Below are 24,177 nucleotides of genomic sequence, written 5' to 3'. Positions count from 1 at the left end.
CGAAGACACACGGCGTAGGTTAACTGTCTTCAAGCTGATCTCTGACTGTATGTGCCCTGGAATCGAGTTTGGTTCGTGCCTTTCAACCAGTAGCACTGGGATTGGTCTCGGCCCCCCTAACAGTCCTGGATTGCAGTAAGCTAATTCAGAAATGGCACAGTGGCTGGATCTTCTAGATCTGAATCCTAAACCAGGCACTGCCTCGTTACTGTAGATCGTGCTTTCTTTCTGCGAGTCATTTCTTGGGGGTCTGTGTTTGTTCCACCCAAAGAGGAAGATGTGTGAGGTTGAACTGGTGCAATGTATGCTAGTGGGCCCTGTGGACTGGAGCTCCAGTATCCATTGCCATGCAGCTATAACCTTACATTAAGCAGGTTGAATTCAACACTTTTTGTACTAAAGTCGACGCTCCAGTCAGTCTTCTGTGATGACAGCTTTCTCTTAATCACAGTTCTGTGTACTTATTTAGTTTTTTATGCAACAGTGTGGTTGTAATAAGAAAATAAGTTTCATGTCACTGTGCTCTGTACAAACATTATTTTATAAATCCACTCGCCAGGCCAAAGTTAGCACACAGGGGCTCTCAGCATTTAGAACTGCTAGGCAAACAGTTGAAGACAGAAGGTACAACTACAGAAATGGCCATTGTACTATTTCTGTATGTTAGAGATGAAATTGAACCTTGTTTCCTTGTTTGGAAATGGACTGTTTGCCGACGTGGAGGCCTGCATGTGGAGGAAGCAGTATAAAAGGCCTGGACACTTTGAAGCCGATGGACGGATGGGTGATAACGTCATCTGTCCTGAAAATCCTTTTATCGCAGCGACAAAAATGACAAACTATACACAAAGTGTTGTCATGGCTTCCTCGTCTGTTATGCCGCGTAAATTGCTAGTAAAGAAAGCTAAGTTATTTTCTCTTACGTGATTTTTACCGCCGTATCACTATGGGAGGGATATCGCCTTTTAATATCACATCTATATAGTTTTCAGTTACTTAAAACGCCACAATTACAAAAGAACTTACTCCAACTAGAGAGCTATATCGCCCCTAAAAGGAAACAGTGGCTTTGGATGTCCAACCCTGAGGTTGTGGGTTCAGACCCGGTGTGACCATTAGAGAGTCCTTGGACCTTCCTGAGCTCCAATTGGAAAACCAACAGAAATGTAAATAACTGTATCTCAAATGTCGGCCAAATAAGTAAATGTTAATGTAGTTTTAATACGTGTTTGAAATATTTACAGTGATATTTAATGGTGGGAATATGTAACATTAACAATAGAATTCTATCCTGAGTTAGAGCCACTCTGTACAGAATAGAGAAAGCCAAATAACAGCTTAATATTTTGGATTAATAAGAATACAAAACTTTCGAGCTCTGTACGCCATACAGCATATTCTTTGGAGATAAACAGGTGTCGTTATATACTGCAAGTAGTTCCCAGATCAAAACTAACAGTCCATATGGTCACCACAGCTTAACCAGTCATTTTCTGCTATTTTTTATAGCAATAGAAAAAGACAAAACAGGAGTTCAGACGTTCAAAAGGAGAGGCGGTTAGGAAATCCCAAATCTAGCATGTGTGCGCTCGGACACGGCCGCATCCTCTCCAGTCCCGTATCTCCGTCTTCTCGATTCAATATGGCGTAGCAAATAAAATTAAAACCCACATGTAGCCAGGCTACTTACAGTCATATCTAATGAAATTAAAGTAAAGAGCAGTCACACAGAATTCAAGCAACTAATACAGAAGTATTTATTTCATCAAAATAATTTAAAATCAGCAACACTCATTTTACTAGTGAAAGTTCCCAACTTATTAAAAGAACCAAAACCCATCTAAAGGGAGACATGAGGTGAATTCTGTTTTCACGTTTTAATGATCTGAGCCACCCTGAAGAAACCAAAAATGGAGATGTTCAGCTGTTCCTTAATGAATGTACTCTGTACTTTAATCAGCACATTTGTTTTAAACTGTACAGCGGTAGTTTGTAAAAAGGTGAGGCGGAATTACTGTACCTTACTGTTTCAGGTGGCATAATACTCTTCTGCCATCACTGTGGTGGAGCTGAACTGGCTGTAGGCTTCAAATGGTTGAAGCTCAGCTGCTAGTCTGCTGCTCCGCTGACTACAAATCCCAGTTTAAGAACTGCAGTAAAAATTCATTTGACCCCCTGATGCTGATACTGAGACCACTGCCCAGAAAGGCAATCCGACTGTCTCATCAGACTCTTCTGGAGTATTCTAGCAAGCAGCTTTTGCTATCAGAGGAAAGGAAGTGGTTGGTAAAGCATATAAAATATAGCGTCAACTTACTCAAAGCAGTTCTTTACGCAAAAGAGTTGTGGGAATCTGAAACAAACATGGAGCTGAAGCAGAAACCTTGACAACCTTCGAGAAGGATCTGAATGAGATCTTGCAACAGCTTAGCTATCGGCTAAAGAAAGGGGCTAAATGGACTAAGTGGTCTTCACTTTTATGTTCTTTACATGGCAAGATGTGCTTGGCTGGCAAACAGTAACCTAAAATACAAGGTTCAGTGAAAACGGAGGAGCGGTTACAGCAGGTCTGGATTGGTTTTGGGTTGTAGTTTTGTTTTAATTACCGTTCGAGTTAGACGTGTGCATAGTCAATTGGTGCAATGTCGCAGTTCGAACAACGTGCTAACATCAAGTTCATGAGCAAATGGGGGAAATCAGCTTCAGATACAAATGACTATGCACACGTCTAACTGGAATGGTAATTAAAACAATACTACACACCAAAACCAATCCAGACCTGCTGTAACCGGTCTAAAGACGTGCTGCGCTCCCCTCCACAACAGTATTTGTGTAATCTGATGATCTCACTCTCCCAATATATCACAATTCTGGGAACGTTTTGACTGGCCCTCGCATTGCATCTACCTTAGGAAAAATCAACGGTGTACTCAAACATTTAATTTCAAAAGGAACTCATAGGTTATCCTCAGACAAGATTATCCTCATTTACCGAATTGGCTTCTGACCGTACCTGCTGAAACGTGACTTAGGGTGACCCAGACTGGCCACCAATTACACAATTCCAGTTTCTGTTTAGAGCCAGTTTGGAGTCTTGTATTGGGAAATGAGTGCCAAAGAATGTGTGCTGCATAACGTTTTGGTAGATTGCCTTAAATTCCTTAAAAATAAGAGAACAACACTGGGGACGTTTTTCCACTGTGCCATTTGGTCACGGGAAAAACCAGAAGTGACAGCATGGACCAGGTAACACTTTCAGAAGTGTCTAGTTGTTTCAAATGGCGTGGCCTAGTGGCTAAAGCCACGTGCTGTTGGCTTATTTCATCCACAACTCAGAGGGTGATCCCAATTGACTTAGTCTGCCACTTTAATGGAGACGGGTTCTGTGCATACTTGCGACTTTTGGTTACTTTGTATACAGAGTCGTGTCAAACAAAGGTTTGGGCACCCCTGAGAAAATGAATTATTTTGTTGGTTTATGAAATCAAAAGTGTTAAACACCACCACTGCAACGCAGAGACATTCAGACACAAATGTTTCATCAACTTTCATGGCACTATTACATTCTATTTCATGAACCTACAGATTTTCAATAATGGTCAGTGCTGGGGACAGTGATGGCCATTCTAAAATCTCGTTGCTTGAGGTAGTTCGTGGTGGATTTTGATGTAAGCTTCGGGTCATCATTATCCTGTTGTAGAAGCCAACCTCTTTTCAGCCCGAGTCTCTTGATGGACTGCATAACATTTGCATCCAGAAATTTCCGATATTGAGTGGAATCGATTCTTCTCTCTATGTTTGCAGTGTTCCCTGTGCCGCTGGCTGCCACACAACTCCCAAAGCACAATGGATCCACTTGCATGTTTAACAGATGGGAAGATGTTCTTTGCATGAAATGCTGTTCCTTTTTTCCACCAAACATATCTCTGGTGATAGTGGCTAAAAATCTCGATCTTAACTTCATCTGTCCACAACCCTTGTCTCCAGACTGACTCTGGCTTGAGCAGATGAACCCTGCTGCACCGTACAATGATGCACCACAACTCAATTGTTGGCGTAATCTTCCTACAGATCTTTTGCTATAATATGGGGGTTCCATTGCATCTTTAGGCCATGCAGTTCTTTCAGCATTTTTCCTGGTCTTCCTGCTCTTTTCTTCACTGGCACTGTTCATCTCAATTGCTATTTCTTTACACCCCTAAAAATAGAAATTCAAAGTAGGAAGCGCTTTGATATTTTTTATAGCCTAACCCAGCATTATATGCATCAATTATCTTACTTCTCACATCCTCTGTGAGTTTAGAAGTGGACTCCATGCTTAATCAGGGTTAGCAAAAGGGTTGTTGAGTCAGAATTTGTTCAAATCTGGAACTGAAATGGAATTGTTGTCAGCTGACAATACGTGATGACTATTCTTGACCTACTTTACAAATCCTAATGACTCGAGTCAGGCCTAATAAGTCAGTTTGGTTCTGAGATGTTCCAGGTGAATGTTTGCCCAAACGTTTGCACAAGTCACAATTCTTTTTTGTTTTTTTCGTTTCCTTGTTTAAGTTAATGAAATACAATATAACACTGCCTTAAATGTTGAGAAAAGACACTGAAAGGAAAGTTTGAATGTCTGTCTGTTGCAAATGTTGTATTTAATGTTCATCACTTAAAATCTCGACATGTACTTTTTTCAGGGGTGCCCAAACTTTTACATATCACTGTACATGTAGCATAATCAAGTCTGCTAATGCAGACATGCCAGGGCCACCGGAGCAATGACATTTATTGTTGAGCAATGCTTACACCTCGGGATAATTTTGCTATTATTTCCGCTTCCTACAAAAAGTCATGAGGTGAGTGAGGCCTGGATTTAGTGGCAGTGAGGCCCAGGTGCTCTTCAGTGTGGTGGTAAGCGGAACTGACTGCTCAGTGACACTGCTGGGTATTTTACATCACACACTGAAGCAGCAGCAGCAACCTTTCATTTTCAAAGGACCTTCTGCTTTTTACATCTGAAGGTATATTTAGCTCAGCGTGGCCTGGATAGGTTGCCTATTGTCAGGATATGTTTACCGAGAGTAGCATAATGTGGTATAAAGAAATAGCTAAGCCCTGGAGAGTGGTACCTTAACTAGGCTGTGGAACAGCAAACTTTCTTTGCCATAAGCATGTTTGTTGCAATCAGAACTACGTAGCTGAAGGCTTGGCCAAATGAATAAGATGTGCGTCTCTGTAGAATTCTATCTCCACTTATTACTCACCAGTTAACAGATAACCTCTTTAGATGTCCATCCATTATCCAACCCGCTATATCCTAACTACAGGGTCACGGGGGTAGCTCTTTAGATATGTTACAAGACAAAACCTGTATGATTAGCTTTCTAAAGTCTGTAGAGAACTGTATTAAAAGTCATGAATGCCAGATATTTAAATTGTCAACACTAAGATTCGGGTGCTGTGTGGTTGGAGGTGCAGGCTGAGTCTACAACTGGTAAGTCAAAGATTTGATGAGGTAAGGACTAAGAGCTGTCTAGGCCGTAGGCTCTGGGAGTGAGCCAAGTAAAGATTCCTTTATACTGGAATTGTAGTGAGCTACCTGAGTTTAGGAGAGTCTCTACAAGCATTTCAGGGCCATGCAAGTCTTAATGCTGAAAACATAAAAATGGTGCAACATCAAACAAGAAGGCTATCCAGTTGATGGTAGGCCCCTGTTAGCACGGGGGAACTCTCTTTCCAGTGAAGGACATACAGCGGCCTACATGACACACTGAGAATGTTGTTGTGAACGTGAGGTAAAAATGAATGAGTGGCTGGCTGGTCAGTCCCCTATGCCATGTCGAAATGTGGTGGTCTGACTGATGGAAGGTCACCTAGAAATTAGGCATACAGGGTGAGCTGGAGCCACTGTGGAAAGAGAAAGAGAAGAGAAAAAAAAAAAGACGGTTAATGCCCATGATTCACAGGAGCTAAGATAGATAGACAACCTTTATTAATGGCAAAGGAAATTGCAGGGTTACTACAGCAGACAACAAAAAGTTACAAATACACATACAGCAAGAATTATCTATAAGTGAGCTAATAAAAGTGTACATATTTATTCTGTGTGATTAGAACTGCACATACTTATCAGTTAAAATTTCACAGTATGTTACATTTGGCATCATTGCTGTCAAGATGTCTACCTGACCAACTCAATACCATTCAGCAAATAGAGAAAAATACGACTTTGGCTGAGGTGCGTTTCATTATAGAGCTCACATGAGGCGGTGCAGTTGTCTCACTCTGGTACTGGCTGTGCTCCACATTCAGGAGGTGACTGTCATTGTTCAGAATTGTAAGCACTTTTTTGAGTGACCCGTCTGTTCTACCACTTCCTGCAGTGAGTCCAAAGATTGAGCAGCCAGCCTTTGTTTAGTCTGTTGGCATCACCTGCACTAAGGCCATTTCCCCAGCACATTACTGCAGAGTAAAATTACTGGCAACTAAGCAAGCCGAAAACAAGGTGTGTGTGTGCTTAATTGGGTGGGGGGGGGGGGCGGACAAAGTGGCTGCCTTTTATTAGACCTTTTCCCAAAAAGAGTTGAGGTTTCAGTTTAGTTTTAATTCAGTGGGTGTTATTGTTGCCTTTCTGACATTTTGAGAAGCTACGGACATTTAAATGGAGCTTGCTCTCTGCTTAGCTGCTGGACACTTTCCAAGGACCTTTGTCTCTGGCAAGAAATATTTTCATTTTCCAATTAAGGATAAATCTATAACCTGTGACTAAGGGACCTGCATTTGGGAAATGTCATCTGGAATTACATGAAGACTGCATGAACCCATCCAAGTAGTATAATTCTTTCTGTTGCTTATATTTGCTGCTATTTGTTATTATATAAGTACTAGGGAGCTTTGCCCCCTGCTTGCATTACTTGCCAACCCCCCGGCCTGCGCTACGCGCCAGCCACTTCGCATCTGTGTTGTTTGCGTATGTGGATTACACTTTCACCAAACAACAAATCTTTATATTCTTGCGGATACGACTCTTCATTGGGAAGAAACACTACTTTTCCCTGATGGCAACATGAATTAGACGATCTACAAGTCTCCGACTTAAAGTTTAAAGCCGAACAAAATCTACATGCTTCTGTCATATCACCCATGTCCATATATTTGATCTCTTTTCGCTGTTCTGTTATTTCACTGAGTAACAATTTCCATTTATTAGTGCTAATGCGATCTTTACTATCAGTTTTTTGAGACTTTCGAATTTTAGTACTTTCATAATCTCTAACCTGCTCTGCTTTTGTATCGTGCCAACGTTTTTGAACCTCTTTACGACGTTCTACTTTGTCTTCTACTCTTCTCTTTTATTTTGAGAGCGCAGGAACTGTGTCTGACAATAGCATTCACACGAATGAGAAGTGATTGGATCGTGAGTGTGGTTGTAAATGTTTGAGAGGAGTACAGGACTTGTCAAAATCTCTGGGCAAAATGTCTCGTCTTGCAGGACCTGAAATTATCCCTGAGAAAGGAAATCCTGGGACGAGACTTTTATAATAGACAGAAATGTAACTTTTAAGTAAATCTTAATCTCCTTGTCTTTCTCTTATTATTGGGTACTAGTGTAGCCGAGTGGTGATTTTTCATTCCTTCTCTAGCTGTGGTTTCTTAATGGCACAAAGGATGCTTTGTAAAGTTCTATATTGGCAGTAAACTGGGTTGAATTAAAGGAATGAAAATAAAAGACAGTCCCAGACAGTCCCTAGGGTTGAATTTGCGGGGTACAATAAAGACAGTGAAGAGGATACAGGGAACTGTTCTCTATAGCTGGTTTTGACATTTCTTCCTGTCCACTTTTAAGAAAAGAACTTAAGAGGTTACTGTCTTTACCATTACACAAAGTTGAGTTTTTGACCATTGCTTGATTTCGCACAACCACTTGTCTAATTAGACTCGACTCTATGACCGGGTCTATATATTCAGATCACACACTGACATAGTACGTTGTACGTCTGTCAGTTATAACTGAGGAAAATATACCGTGAAAGACCAAGTTCTTCAGAACAGAAAATAAATCACCCTTTTGTTTTTATTACCAACAAGAACAACAGTACTGTAACATCATTGGAATATTTTAGAACACTAGCTATCAGAATGAAGTTCCAACCTTTTCGTGGAGAGCGTCAATCCTATATTCATCTTACCAAAAATCTTGTGTATTTTCAGAATCTGAAAAGCACAGTTCTTTATCCTTTTTTTCATTATGAGTCTTGGTGCAATCTCTTATTGTTGTAACACATAATGTACTGTACATGTTAGTAGTTTAAATTTTGGATTGCACTAGCCAGAAGTGGAATTAACAAGTGTCGGCCTTGTTATAGTATATTTGAAGTGGAAAACAAGCACTTAATCCAAGTACAAAGATGTTCATGTGCTTTTTAGCTTTTTCTTGTAATACCGTTTCAAGTTTTTCTTCTTCCAGGAACTTACTATAATCAGAGTTAGAGACCTTCTAATGCAGTTTCATCATTCCTAGACAATATTCAAATTTTGTCTTGAATATGACATGTTTGTCTTCAGAATGGAGTAGGGTTCACAGATGGTATTGAGATCAGGGGGCTGTACATCAGTAAATGTCACACATCACGTTGGCGTCTGTTTATTTAAGGTGGCCATGTTAACCAGAAGGGGTCCAACTTTTTGACAGTGAGCTATTCATACTGTACTTCAGAATAACAAAGGAAACAGATTGGGTTTAGCTTAAAAACAAAACATAACAAGTGTAACTTACCTCCAGTACACTGAGCTTAATCAGGCCATCACCATCTTTGTCAAATGCTTGAAATGCCCCTGAAATGACACCAACAGTTCATCACCTATTTTGGTATTTTCTATAAACACAAATAGCATTCAAATAGGATTATTTGGGGCCGAAAGAAAACTGAACTTAAAAATAATAATAATAAAAAAAAATTATAGCAATGTGAATTGTTTACAGTGTAGAAGGGTGTTATTGTGTCATGGCTGCTTTTCAGCTTTTATATTATTTCCCCACCATTTTATGTGTTGCTCTGTATCAGTCAAATAAGTGCACATAGACCACAGCAGCTTCCTTGCCCACATTTATTCAAGAGATATTGATGCCACTGCAAATAATGTTGACCAGAACTGTAACTGTAACATAAATCTGATAGGGGGAGTTACAGTTGTGGCCAAAACTATTGGCATTAATGCAGTTTTCTCAAGACAACGCACCAATTCTTTGGTGTTAACATATGTATTTCATTTATTTACATTGGAAGAGCACAAAAACTTTAGGTGGGGGGGGGGGGGGGACGGACAGCTAAATCTATCTGATTAACACTGAAAAGCAGAGACCCAGTTAAATGGATGCAATGCCAGCTGCCTCTGCTAAGAAGGATGTTCAGTGTCATACCCTTTCTCGACTGGTTGCCCTTCAGGAGACAGCAGTGGCAGGGCTCCGACTTGGGATTTTTGGACTACAAAACAGTTATTTCAGCCAGTGGAGCTAAAGGGGGGCTCATTTTAGTTACAAAAGCCTAACCAAGGTTTCAAAAGGCAAGAGTGTCTCATGACTTGATAACACTAGCCGCTAATCTTGGTTGCACCATAAAATATGTCAGGAGCTTTATTAAAATTGTACACAAGAATGAAAGGATTTATATGTAAGGTTCAGGCAACAGTAATCCACACACAATGTAAACCCTTCGTTGAGCACGATTACACCTACATGGTGGTGTGCGGTCATATTAAACATTGACTGTTTCCTGAATTACTATTTTGTAGGACATGTAAATAAAGACAGAGCGCTGCAATCTCAAACAGCCTTTCCTTACTCTTAGGATAGTAAACAGGCGACACACCAGCTAGTCTGTCTAGACAGGCCTGTGGGGAAAAAGGAAGCAGAAAAGAGAAACTTACTGAACATCCCTTCCAGCCGCACCAGACAGCAGATGAAACTGTCAAAATCGATATTCATTTTGTCATCTGCATACCGCATTGTGATAATGTCATACAGTTGGTTATTCAGACGGAACCCTACAAAAGAGAACTCTTATTATTCAGTGTAACATTAAAGCATGGCCAAGCATTTCTAAAAGTTGTGGACTACCAGAAAATGTAAAGCAGGTGAAAGGACAGAGTTTGGTTGCCCAAATGTTTCTGATATTGTTGTCAATGTGTATGTTTAACAAAGGGAAGAAAAATGGCTAGTTATTATCTTTCTATTATCTGTCTTTTTTTTAAACTCCCAAGACCCTGAAATGAATAAACTGGTTGAAATATGGGTTGGGGATTGTGGGCTTTTTATTTTGTGTCGCTGGGCCACACTGCTGTCCAATTGACCTTGGTGTCAAACAATGCAGAGAACATGGAATTCTGTTAGGACAGCAGTTCACCTTCTGACTTGGTATATTTCATAGTGTTTGTGCTGTCCTACTTGCCGTATGTTGCCCTGCATGGAGTTTGTGTGTGTGTACGCATAAGGGAGCCCAGTGATGAACTGCTTACATTACAGATTCTTTCCTTTTTATGGTCATTTATCTTTTGTCTTATATAAAGCATTTTGAGATAAGCCTCTGTTTTGAAATGTGCAATATATATAAATGTTATTGCTGGTGTCCTCTTTGAGTTTTGGTTCCTGAACAGTGTCAGTGCTAATAAGATGTCGCCACGTAATGGAAAAACGAAATGTTTAGACAACTTCAGCCTTACAGACAGCAAACACAAGTATATCACAAATACTGTGGGTTGAGATGGTGATGCACTGCTGATGAAGATTTTTCTACACACTGGGTTCTCTTTTAGTTTAAAAAGCAACTATCATCTGTTTCCTGTACCTGCTTATCTCAGTTGAGTTTACAGCCAGAGGGGTCAATAGTCCGGCAGCAGGCATTTTTCTTTTCAACAAAGGTGGAAAAAGTCAATTTAACACAGTACTCCACTTTAGATTTAATTTGAGAGCCACAGTGTGGTGAATTATCAGTGATACTCACAACACTATTGTAACATCTTTAAGAAAATTTATCAATAGGGGGATGTGGAAGGGCAGTGCAGTTTTATGTTCAAATATATAAAAAGGGCTGGGCGTCTGTGTAAGATCCCTTAGGTAAGTGAGAACTGACTTTTTTATCCAGTTCTATGCAAAGATGTGATGGTACACAGTCTGTTTGGCAAATGCCATGTCTTTAGTCTGTATTTTTGTATTGTATCTGAAATCTCTTACCGGCATCATTCACAGCATTCCTCATCTCATAGCTGTTAATGGTTCCGGTGTGGTCACTGTCATACTGTTTGAAAATTCCCTGGAAGGGAAGAAAAACAGATTTCCAAGAAATAGTAAAAAGAAACACAGCCCTCTCCAAGTAAGAATGAAAGCATCAGCTCCTTGTACTCCCCTTTATCTTACACGTTTGTATCTCTGAAGTATCAAACCCGTTTTCACATTCCATAGGTGTTGGGCTTCAATCCAGATTCACTCCTGCTAAAATCTCATTATGGACTGTTTACCTGGTATGTTTACATCTTCACTTCTGATTCTCCTCCATATCTCTTTCTGACTTTGTCCCACATTATAACTGCACTACATGCTTACATTTTTGTTCATCTCACTTTTATTTTATTTTCATTTTAGACACCACTTTCTGACCCCTTATACCCTTTTTGTTTTCATGTGCATTTTTGTGCAGCTATCTACTTTATTCCAAAAAACACCACCTGCTCTTTCTAATCAGTCATTTTTTTTGCAGCTTTTTCAGTCATTTTTTTTGCAGCTTTTCCCATTTTTTTTTTCTAATTTCTCTAACCTTATTCTAGACTCGCTACCTGCAATCTTTTTCCTTTCCATCTTAGCCATATCTTTATGATGACTTTGACTTATTTTCTATTTGATGTCCCTGACGTTTTCACTCTTCCAGTCCCAATGCTAATTCCTGAGTACCACTTTGTAACATCTCTATGTATTTCTCCGATTTCAAACATAACTTCTCCATATACTCCTTCATGCCTCACTTGTCTCCTATGTTCCAGACCATTGCACCTACTCAATAAACATGCCCATCTGTTTTTATTACCACCTTCTTCGTTGCTAGAGATTTTTCATCCATCTGTCCTTCCAGATTCTATGATTAAAGAAATACTCCACCCAAAAATGCATTTTTCTAATGTTACTTACTCTATGTACATCTCATATTTTCATGCAGAATGGAGAGAAAGAAGTTTATCACGTAGCAGGATTCCGTGGTGGCCAGTGCTATACAATGACAGGTCTACCGTCTCACTTTCCTAGTGTTCTCTCTAATACTTCTGATTCAAATGTTCAATTCAGTTTTAGTATCTCATCCCTTTACTATTTCCCCATCTCACTTTTCTATATCCTTTCGATGGCTTCACTTTTTGTTCCAGAGGACAGTCTGATCCCTGCAGTCCTCCTTCCTGTCATTATCTTTCTGATGTCTCCCATCTTAGCCATAATTCCTTATCAAATATTTGCTTCATTTGCTCCTCCCTTTTCTTTGGAGTTTATTGCTATCAGACAGATGATAAATAAGAGTTTAAGTCAGTCATTGTCCAACCTGCTATATCCCAACACAGGGTCACGGGGGTCTGCTGGAGCCAATCCCAGCCAACACAGGGCACAAGGCAGAAAACAAATCCCAGGCAGGGTGCCAGCCCACTGCGGGACACGCACACACACACCCACAAACTAGGGACAATTTAGGATCACCAATGTACCTAACCTGCATGTCTTTGGACTGTGGGAGGAAACCCACGCAGACATGGGGAGAGCTTTTAGTTACAGGGCCCCTAAACTGTGCAATGGTCTTGCCTGCTACTATAAGAGATGCCCCTTCGGTCTCAGCTTTTAAATCCCGGCTGAAGACTCACTACTTCAGTTTAGCATATCCTGACTAGAGGTGCTGATTAACTGTACAGACTGCATCTCTGTTGTTAGTCATTAGCACTTAAACATAAGTAACAGGATAGTTAGAATTGGATACTAACCCTCACTTATTCTGTTTCTCTTCTTGGTACTCAAATGTGGCACTTGGTGCCGCGGCCCACCTGTCAAGTTGTTTTGCCTGCCTAAGGTAAAGTCATCCCTGATGGAGGATCGCAGGAATCATGGGAAAGAAGGGTCCTTTCATCGGATTGGCTGGCCCAGCGCTGTTCAGCCGTGGAATGGCCAAATGGGGGAGGCAGCTTGATGGATGAGGTCTGCAGGACTCTAAATATGACCAAATCTTCTTATGTGATATCATCTACTGTTAAATTCTGCTACGTACTTCTAAAATTTTTTTTATACTGTATTGAGGATTTGTTCTATTCTGTGTATTGTATTGTATTGTATTGTATTGACCCACTTCTTTTTACCCCACTGCACACCCGACCTACCTGGAAAGGGGTCTCTCTTTGAACTGCCTTTCCCAAGGTTTCTTCCATTTTTCCCTACAAGGTTTTTTGGGAGTTTTTCCTTGTCGTCTTACAGAGTCAAGGCTGGGGGGCTGTCAAGAGGCAGGGCCTGTTAAAGCCCATTGCGGCACTTCTTGTGTGATTTTGGGCTATACAAAAATAAATTGTATTGTATTGTAACATGCAAACTCCACACAGGGAGGACCTGGGAAGCGAACCCAAGTCTCCTTACTGCGAGGCAGCAGCGCTACCACTACATCACCGTGCTGCCTGATATAATAATGTGACTGGTTTAAAACTATGTAATCCAATTCGGTGTCAATGTGTCCTGGCAGCATAGGGCCCACTGTAGGAGCCAGCTTTGGATAGGGCACCAGTGTATCACAGGGACCGTTCATCTGCACATTGACATGTTAACCTCACATGCACCATCTGTGCATAGCAGTTAAGAAAAATGCACTTCTAACCTGGAGACTTGTTCACAAGTGATGATGGAGAAATATGGTGCCCTGTCATGTCACAAGTCGTACTAGGCTTTAGGACTTGAACAGGAAATCATAAAGTTTGACGGCTGAGGTTGATTCATTTTGTGGCCAATAACGTGCTTAGCATGCCTTTGTATTTGGAGTATAGAGAGGAGAGAGGTTGGAAATTCCACATGAATGACCTACAAATTCGAACCTATAGTCAGACAATTCAGAGGAAAAAAACATTACCCAGATTCTCCCAGTTGTGACATAACACTGAGCGTTCACCACAGTCAGATGTATAAGATAAAAAATATAACCTGGTCAGCCAGAAATGGCATTTTTGAATTTAGAGCAAAGTGATACACATTTATTATGTTTAGTTTGCTCTTTAATTTCACAAAAATATGAATCTTATCTTTAATTGCTTTTTTGCCAACCAATTAAGAAATCATTTCTCTAAATAGTCTGAACAAAAATGTACATGAACGCAATAAAGTGGGAAGGCATATTTCATAACACAGAGCTCCATAAAGTCTGAGAGCATGTAAAGCCGGCTAAGTCTGATGACTCTGACTGTTCTCCTCTATAAACACTATACCTCCCCTTACTATGTAGGGCTGGCCCTGGAGGACACCTGGACTACCTGGGTAGGTGAGAAATCAGGCGACATTAGTGCAATTCCAGATCTCTAGAATAAAGCTTGAGTTTTCTCTTTTAAAATCACAATCTTGAATGCACCTCAAACCCTGCCCAGATCCACTCTGAAACAACCATATATGAACCATGCTATTGAACCTCCTACATTTGCAATCACAATGCTGCAGACCTTTCATTGGCTGGTAGTGCAGCCACATGATGCATCCCAATAGAAATAAAAGAATACTTGGACACGCAAGGAACCTTCGTTTGGTGGCCTAAGTGCCAGTGCAAATATGTTGAATAGTAATGTGTTACTGCCGCTGCAAATGCCAATAGCTCCAGCAACACCATGCCTGAAATATAAATCCCTGACAATGAAGCTGATCGCTAGTCAAAAAAAAAAAAAAAGTGAATTTCCCCTTGGGATTAATAAAGTATCTATCTATCTATCTATCTATCTATCTATCTATCTATCTATCTATCTATCTATCTATCTATCTATCTATCTATCTATCTATCTACCAGCAAAGTGTGCATGTAAAAGAAGAAGGGAAAAAAATGAAAACCCATCTATGTTCTCCAGTTTTGATCTGCGAATGGCATCTGTAATTGGACATTCTTTTTAACGTGGCATTATGCCACAAATGTCCTAATAATTGTCAGTCTTATGTTGTCATCACAGATAACTTGCATGTTAACAGGTTAACAAAAGCAGCTTTCATTATCTCTTGGTGTCCTTACTGCAATATGAGTGCATTAAAGTACTCCAATTACGTTAGGAAATTGTGCTGCAAATTGCCTTTTAATGTTGGTAACAATGTGTTCTGTTATGTTATATGTGTATGTACCCAAGCCATATGAAAATTGGATTTAGCACTTCATTAGTCGGGTAAAGGCTTCCAGCATAGCGGCCATGATGGAGTTTAACTTTAATATGTTAGTCACGTCAATGCACATAATAATAACAGCATGAATTCTTATGCGTCTCCATTCATCTGATTTGGCTGCGTTTCCCTACTTGATCAAGGGTGTCATTTCCCAGTTTCTTTGAAATGTTATGTATGCATAGGTCAGAGTTGCCACAAATATACACACATTCCATTGTCAAGTTTTCTATTCTTTTTTTTTTATCATTAAATATTTGCACTCTTGAGAACTGTAAATGGAAATATTATAATAGTAAAATACACTGAGGCAATATCTTGTGTAATTATTATGTCACAGAAATTCTGCCAGTTTCTTGCACTTCAGAAGAGTAGTGGCCTTTAATTCTCTTATTTCCATAACTCCAAATGCTATATTGTACAAGGGGCTGTAGGATCAATTTGAGGAGAGCAAGGAAAACCATGCAGTCAAGAAGGACTGAAGCACAATAGTGATGTTGCTCCCTAGCAGGTCATTATCTACTCATTCAAAAAAAGGGAACCTAGTCAGCAATGTATAGATGAGCTGGCTTCACCTAATGTCCATGTCATATTACATGACTTTTTCAGCAGTTTTCAATGTTAGCAAGTCAGAGGCAGTCACCAGTGTGCTTCAGGAAAGTCCAGTCTTGTAATGTGACATGCCAAGAGACTCGCTCCAACCTGTCTGTGACTGAGTCCGATTAAAATCTTACAGGTTTGATTTTGTCTTTAGTTGTGGTGCTGGGCTCTTTGTGAACAAGAGCTGACAAATGACAAATGCTCTACCGCATGTACAGTTCACTGAATGTCGTGATAAGGAATAATGAACGTGCATGTTTTGGACCTCTCAAACAAAAGAAGCTCATCTGTCTGATGTCTCGTATTTTAAGAACCACAACAGAATGGACATAAGACAAAACGGTCTAAGATTGCAGCTGAACTCACTGTACCTATTAACCCTTCATGGAACACCGGCTCTGTCAGGCAGCACAATGTTGGCTGTGAGAAAAAGGAACGAGCAGGACTGTGCTAGAAAGTCAGCAGTGAGATGGGAAACGAGACCTGGCCAGCAATTTTCAGTCACATAAACTGACATCGTCTGGTGGCACATCTAACTTACCAAAGGAGTAGAAGTTAAAAATGAACAAATGGCCTACAATATTTGGCTCCTGTAAGGAAAAGAACAGACCACCACACATAGGACAGATAAATTGACAGTAAAGGACAAACAGAAGCTAAAGACAAAATGGCATGCTAATTGCAGAATTGTGACAGCTTGCCTTGCGATGTTTTCTTCTTTATCCAAATGATGACCAGTAGCAAAAATAATGACACCAAGTGCTCTGGGGAGCATGGAGAGGCATGCATTACAACAGGTGCCGAGGAAATTGACAGCAGCTGTGGTCTTGGAAACTGTGGAGTAGCTGCACAAGCTGTTTAATTATATGACCACCAGGAAGAATAAAGGAAAAGGTAGGACTAATGGAATCAGATAATTGGGGGAGATTCATCTGACTGTTGATCTTGATACAAACTCACAATTTTGTCTTTTTTCACAATTTAGCCTTAAAAGGAAACAATGGTAGCCCAGTCAGTAATGTTCTTTAATAATAACACCTTCACGTTTGGTTGCCCTTATCCCACTGTCATTGGATATGCCATTTTAAGTGCATTTTCACCTTTCCATCTCAATTTTCTCTTTATTATTCCATCCAACATTCAGCTATGAAAGGTTTTTAATCTAGTGTATAACAAGATGCAGATATCCTGTTTATGTGTTGTACTAAAATACGATTACACATTCTTCCCATGCTTAACATAAATCAACCAGAGAACAAAAGTAGTAAAGGAGGACACTTCTCTTTATAGTCTTCTAATTTCACATAGTTTCCCAAAACAAGCCAGAAAGTCATAAACACTTCAGCTCAGATACCGAATATTGTCATAGCTGGGTAATTCATAATCATCTGTTAAGGTATTCATTTTCTTCGTCTCTAACTTGATTTGTGTTGTTAGCCCGACTTTTTTTAATGATGAGTTGAGGTCACTTGCCTTCTCTACACTGTATATCTCTTACGTCATCTGTCATTCAAGTTCCTGTATTTATTCCTTTTACTCCACCCTAGCTCAATCTTCTCCTTCTCTTCATGACATTTGTTGCCTCTTCTAAGCCAGATGCTCCTGACCTTACTCTTTCTTTCTACCCCACACCCACTATCTGAACATTTTCCTTCCCTTTCGGATATCTGTCTGATCTTTAACTTTGTCCCTCGTTCCAATCCTACTTCCTGTTCACTTTTCTTCATCATTTTCCAGTATTAATTTGCCAGCCATATATGCCATTCCAGACTCAATGTTTGTACCTTACTTTTCTGTCATTCTAATGATGCCTCTGACCTTTATCTATCCCTTTCTTGTTCGGTTTTCTTCTGCACTCACTGGAACAAGTCCGACCTTCTCCGTCATGTTTACCAGCTGCTCTTTTTTACCCCCAAACATCTCACTCTGGTTGTGAATTTTTATTTTAATGGTTCAGGTCATCTCTCATTCTAGTCCCACACCTGCTTCATTTTACTTCTTCCCATCTAACTCTGCTGTACATCTTTGACCGATGTCTGGTTTTCTTTTTTGTAATCCCACTGTATGATCCTTTAACTCCTGATGGCCACTGTAGTTATTCCAGGGCCACTATCTACTCTTGTGTCTGATCTCTCTCTAATATTTCTGGCCTTCCCTCTTATTTGAGACCCACTACTTCCTCTCCAGCCCACTTATTCCTTTCTTTGCATGGTGCCTGTTCCATTTTCTTTCACTCCAGTCCACAGTTATCATTGAAACTACATTTATATTGGTGCTTGTGAAGACTTCAATCAGCGTATTCAATTATTTAAAAATAACAAGAAAATTCAAAGCAGCAAGATACACTACTAGAAATTCACATTAAAGCTCAAGAACATAAAAGTGAAAAATATATCCAGATTCTTATAGTACTAGGGTGTTGTACTATGTTAGCCATTATGAATATAGTGAAAAGTCAAGCAAAATGTCCCCTTTTATTGTCTATATGCCAGCTTTTGAGGCAACTTCAGCCAAGGTATAATTGATTACATGATTACATCTTGCCTGAAGAAGGGGCCTAGTTGCCTCGAAAGCTGGCATATTGTAATCTTTTTAGTTAGACAATAAAAGGGGACATTTTGCTTGACTCTTCACTACATTCAAATTCTTATAAAAGACACATGCATCACAGTTTTACAAATACTTAATAGTTAAAATCAACTAATATACTAAAAACACCTTTTTTTGAGTATGAAGATTGTATTTGTTTGACAGATCATCATAAAAATAAATAAATGAGCAGTGCAAGCTCAAACATGCTAAGAGATAAAGCAACGGCCATCCAGTTCACCTCACACCACCCTTTGGCCCTCTGCCTAACCTTTATATTGTCTTCTTGGCAGCGGATACTCTGACGTGACCTGCTTTATAAAACTGATAGAGGTCCTTTGTTGGCTGCCCCATTGTTCTTCGCCCTTTTCCTTACCTGCCACTGCTTGATTTTATTCCAAAGATGGTAGAATTCCTGCAGGTTCAAACGCCCTGATCCATCTGTCTATAATTTAAAAAGATTTAAGGAAAAAAAAAAAGGATGTGTACACTTTTTGAAGCTTAGGGTAAATCACCTCTTAGTTGTTAGTGGAATGGACAGATGTGCTGCTTCATTGTGCAAGACCTCTGTTCCAGTGCTGGATCTATTATGACCATTCAGGCTGTCCAAAAGGATACATCCATCAGTGCTATCATACTCCGGCAAGACTCCCGGGTGAACCCATCCGTCTTCAGGTCTTTATCTAAAATAAGAAAATGACTGTTAAATGTGAACACAGATATAATCATATACTGTACATTTTACAGTTTGCTGTACAACAGAAAGGCAAAAGAATATTTTTTGTGGGTACTAGGAGAAGAAATGGAACTGGAACAAGCAACCTTGTACAGTTGGTCACCTGAATCATTAAAAACACACATCTCACAGAAAGTAACTCCAGATAAAAATAACATTTTCAAACATTTCTCTGGGGAAAAAAAAAACAAAAGACAAAAAACAAAAAGTGCCAAGCGGTAACCCAGCATGAGCCAGTTCTGGAATCAGCGGCAGCTTAAGGAGGCTGTTGTGCCTTTAAAGACAGCAAGACAGACGAGGTAAACCAGGTTTGTTTAGGGCTGTGTGGCTGACATTTTTGCTTCAAACAGTTTTTTTAAATTGAAGTGGGTTTTATTCTGTATCCTAGAAGAGCTTCCCTTCTCCTGTATCAGCCATTTTAAATAATGAAGATTTTGTATTTTTGAGGACATCATCTTTTATGAAGCCATGCAGATGACTTTACAATGATCACACACAAATATAAACAAAAGAAAGTTAGCCTTTGAGCCATTGATTCCCATTTTTTTATGTCTCTCTCTTAATGGGAAGCTGGTTAAGAAAATGAGAAGCAGTTAAGAAGAAGTGAATGAAACATTTTAAAAGGCAAGTAAGGTTTTGAATGCTAGCAAGCCAATGAACAGATACTGAACTAAAAATTATACAGCTGCAAATGTGTTCTGATTATTAAATTCACTGTAAATGTGGCCTGGCATGACTAAGACTGAGGACCCCCTGAGGTACACACTCAGAATGATTCCAGTGACGCTCAGTCTAGTCGACAGACATCGCTTCAGTCTTACAATGGCAGGATGTCCCATAAACTATGTCTGAAGATCGAGGGTGAGACATGGCCCAACAAGTAGGTCAACATCCATCCGTGGTTAATTAGAGTTGAGGCAGGAGCAGAGGAGAGCAAGAGCTACTTTAGGAGAATGGTTGGAAAGTCTGTCATCTATTAGCAGAATTCAGTCAACTCAAAGTCATGGTGGCATTTTGGGGGGAAATTGGGGTAAGAAGGGCATGGCATCAGTTGGAGTAACTTATAAATATAATGTGGCCTGTAAAAGATGGACAGAAAGTATGAAGCATCTTCCTCTTCTTTTAACTCACCCTTTATTTTTGTATAAACTTGCTCAGTGCGTATTTGACGTGGTTTGTGGGTTTTTTAAAGGTCAGTCCGTGAAATGTGCCATAACAGTGTTTAAACCCACTTAATTTAGTTTGGGGTGGCTTGGGAAAATACAACAAATAACTCAGATTACAATTGCCAAATAACCTTAACCTAATACACTGTACCAGGACATTAAACAGGGTGTGCTATCTGAACACAAGGTAGTGGTTCCACGAGGCAGCAGTGCCAACTACTGTGCCACTACATTGTGAAACTCGGAGACAGGTGAAGTGCCAGAGACATTTGTCTTTGTGGTGCATTGTTTCTATCATGGCATAGGTCTAGTGATTAATTAATAGATGGCTAGATAGCCTGAAGTACTCACGTTTGGCCACCACTCTGTTCAACACATTCTTCAGTTCATTGGCTGTGATCTCCATATCCTGCAGAGAAAGAAAAGCACACATATGTTATTGTAGGATAGGTACTCATGGCAGAACAAGCTGTTTGGTATCTTGCAACATCATACACTTTTTTTATCGTACAAGCCATGGTGGGCACTTGTCACTCTTCTCTTCATATCACTATATTTGTATTAAGTTCATATGCTTGCCTACAGAATAGTCAGTGGGTTAGCACCTCTAAAATATGAAGACACTTGTAAACTCCGATGCTCTTTCTCACCAACTCAGATCTGCTGATGAACAGCGCCTGGTGATGCCACCTGTGTGTGGTATCATATCTCAGCCCAGACTGTTTTCATGTGTAGCTCCCAGCTGGTGGAATGAGCTGCCCACCTACATTCAAATTACTGACTCGGTCAATGTGCTTACAAAGTGTTTCAAGACTCCCTTGTTTGGTGAATTTCTATCTAACTGATATTGGCTTTGGTAGGTTTGTGTAACTGTCAAAGTTAAATCCACAAAGCCCGTTCGGGATGAGAAGAATACCTTTATATATGGAGTCAGTCAGTCAGTCAGTCAGTCAGTCATATATGGAGTCAGTCAGTATATTGAAAGATATGACTGGCATACAGATGCTGGTTACACTTCGTAAATACACTTTGTCAATTACAGAAGTACTTGATTAATTTAATTTCTCTTGTCTTTCCTAGTTACTGATAAACAGGACCCTTGAAGTCAGAATTCTGCTACACAAGATTAAAATGGTTTTCTTATCCATACTTGTCCTTGTGCTAAAGTAGCAGCAGGATTGGGTCTCAGATCAGATTAATTAATATGCTTTCTTATAGTGCTGATGGCAAAATCTACCAGTTAACAAGGACAGAACTTATTCAACAGAATCAATATATAATCAATTTGTGAAAATCATATTTCAACTTTCACATAACCTAGGAAGTGTATCTCACTTGTATATTTGTTCTGAGCTCTTCATTTGCGGTGAACGATTTTGTATCCTTGCCCTGTAACACTTGTTCCCAGACATGTTTACTTGATAATGTTGTCCTCCTTTGTAAGTTGTTTTGGATAAAAGCGTTTGCTAAACACATACAGTAGAATCACAATTATCCGTGTCCTGATTTACAGAGGCTCCACATTATTGAAGGTGAAACTTTTAGTGTAGTACACCACTTTTCATACACAGTAATTCATAAAAGCTTTGCTGTGAATACTGCACCACATGCATATTGCATTGATGTGATTGTGGCTTTGCAGCTATCAAGAGGGAAGCCGTGTGTAGTGTGGTACGGTGGGGCAGCACACCAGGGAGGCTGGAGTTAGTCAGGGTGGGTTTCATTACACTGGTAATGGAGGACCGAAGGCTCGATGCCAAAGTCAAAATTATACTATTGCTCCAACACTATTAAGGTGTGAAAAGAGGCTTTAAAATGAAACTGTAACAAATAAATGGGGAAAATATTTTATATCTGTCATTTTTAATTTGAAATAGCCACAGTCATCTGTTTTATCAGAGTTGTAAGTTACGTGAGGTAGCATCGGTCCACGTTACCTTGGATAATCAGGTTTCCACTGTAAATGTAAATATAAAGCTGCCAGGAAACCGTCTTACGGTATGTTGGAAAATAGGCTGGACAAATGGATAGAAATTAGAAATGAAAACCTATTAACATTTACTAGGTGCTTCATTAAATGACACTTTACAATGGATGAAAGAGTACAACACTACTCAATGCAGTGTAAATAATATCTTGGTATAGTGCCAGATCTACCAGCACTTAAGCAGTGTGTTTGGCATTTTATTAGAAGAGCAGACAGAACCATAAAAGCCATGTAACTCATTTCAGATCTAACCTTAAAATCAGTCAGTCTTATAAAGACATAACTTCCCGTAATGAACCCAGCATGCTGTCCATTAGCAGTATATAACAGGATTGACATGTAAAAACTATTTTTTAACATGTTTTTTTATATTTAATAGATTACGTATTAGTACACGGTGTGGGCTTAGATACTGGCACACAGTTGAGAGCAGTTTAGACACAATATTTCCTCAGCCCTCCAGCTACCTTTTATGTCAAAGATCCTGGTAAAGATTGCGCTTGATCAATTGCAAGCAATTTTAGATGATAATCACTTGCATGAAACTTTTCAGTCTGGTTTTAAACAACATCAGAGTACTGAAATGTCAGTCAGTCGTCATCCAACCCGCTATATCCTAACACAGGGTCACGGGGGGGGGGTCTGCTGGAGCCAATCCCAGCCAACACAGGGTGCAAGGCAGGAACAGATCCCTGGGCAGGTTGCCAGCCCACCGCAGGGCACCCACACACACACACACCAAGCACACACACACTAGGGACAATTTAGGATCGCCAATGCACCTAACCTGCACGTCTTTGGACTGTGGAGGAAACCCACGCAGACACGGGGAGAACATGCAAACTCCACGCAAGGAGGACCCGGGAAGCAAACCCAGGTCTCCTGTCTGTGCCGCCCGACGAGTACCGAAATGTCTCTTTTAAAATTTATAATGATATTAATTGTTGATTCTAGGTCACCTGTTGTACTTGTGCTTTTAGACTTGATCACAACATTTTACTGTATCGTCTAGAGAATACTATTGGCATTCAATGTACTTCTCTAAATTGGTTTCATTCATATTTTTCTGAAAAGTTTTTTTTCAGTAAATTTGGGTGAATCATCATCTTCTTACACTCCACTAAAATATGGGATCCCACAAGGTTGTATACTTGGGATAGTTCTATTTTCATTATACTGTACATGCTTCCTCTTGGTTCTATTTTCGTTAAGCATAACATATTTTTACAATGACACCCAAATTTATCTACCTCTTAGAATTAACTGCCTGGGATCTCTTTTGGCTTGTCTGGAAGATATTAAGTGCTGGATGTTGTCAAATTTTTTTGAAGTAAAGTAAAACTGAGATTGTACTGTTTAGTTCATCCAGTGCACGTGTCTCTAATAAAGCCCCTCTAGCAAAACACTGCAAGGCATCTGCAAAAAGTCTTAAACTGGATAAGATAATAAGCTCTGTCATAAAAAGCTGTTTTTTCCAGTTAAGAATCATTTGAAAAATCAAGCCTTTTCTTTGTTTTGCTGATTTGGAAAAAGTTGTTCATGCTCTTGTTTCATCCTGCCTTGACTATTGTAATACAGTGTACAGTGTAATTCAGTCAAACTCTTCTCTCTCACCTCCAGATGGTCCAAAACTTTGCTGTGAGCAAATAACTTCTATTTTGGCCTTACTTCATTGGCTTCCCATCAGTCTTAGAATTGATTT

General features: G+C 39.8%; 1 protein-coding gene across 3 annotated transcripts in view; it reads right to left on the bottom strand.

Moving 5' to 3' along the window:
* Window positions 1-4,641: 4,641 nt before the first annotated feature.
* The window catches only part of LOC114667143 (calpain-3-like), a 75,593-nt gene continuing 56,057 nt past the window's right edge, over window positions 4,642-24,177 (bottom strand). The window contains exons 15-21 of one of the 3 annotated variants that reach the window (XM_051920097.1): window positions 20,840-20,897; window positions 19,205-19,269; window positions 18,963-19,031; window positions 11,219-11,297; window positions 9,916-10,032; window positions 8,765-8,823; window positions 4,642-5,895 (exon numbers count right to left, since the gene is read on the bottom strand). In XM_051920097.1, coding sequence (XP_051776057.1) covers window positions 5,869-5,895; window positions 8,765-8,823; window positions 9,916-10,032; window positions 11,219-11,297; window positions 18,963-19,031; window positions 19,205-19,269; window positions 20,840-20,897 — 474 coding nt within the window. In that variant the 3' untranslated portion in view covers window positions 4,642-5,868. The remainder of the gene's footprint in view (window positions 5,896-8,764; window positions 8,824-9,915; window positions 10,033-11,218; window positions 11,298-18,962; window positions 19,032-19,204; window positions 19,270-20,839; window positions 20,898-24,177) is intronic. The other 2 variants (XM_028822305.2, XM_051920098.1) reach the window with 2 other exon arrangements.

This window comes from Erpetoichthys calabaricus, chromosome 16 (genome assembly GCF_900747795.2).
Source record: "Erpetoichthys calabaricus chromosome 16, fErpCal1.3, whole genome shotgun sequence".
In the NCBI taxonomy this organism is placed as follows: domain Eukaryota; kingdom Metazoa; phylum Chordata; class Cladistia; order Polypteriformes; family Polypteridae; genus Erpetoichthys; species Erpetoichthys calabaricus.
Note: the sequence above shows the minus strand (reverse complement) of the source record. Positions and strands in the feature narration are given on the sequence as shown.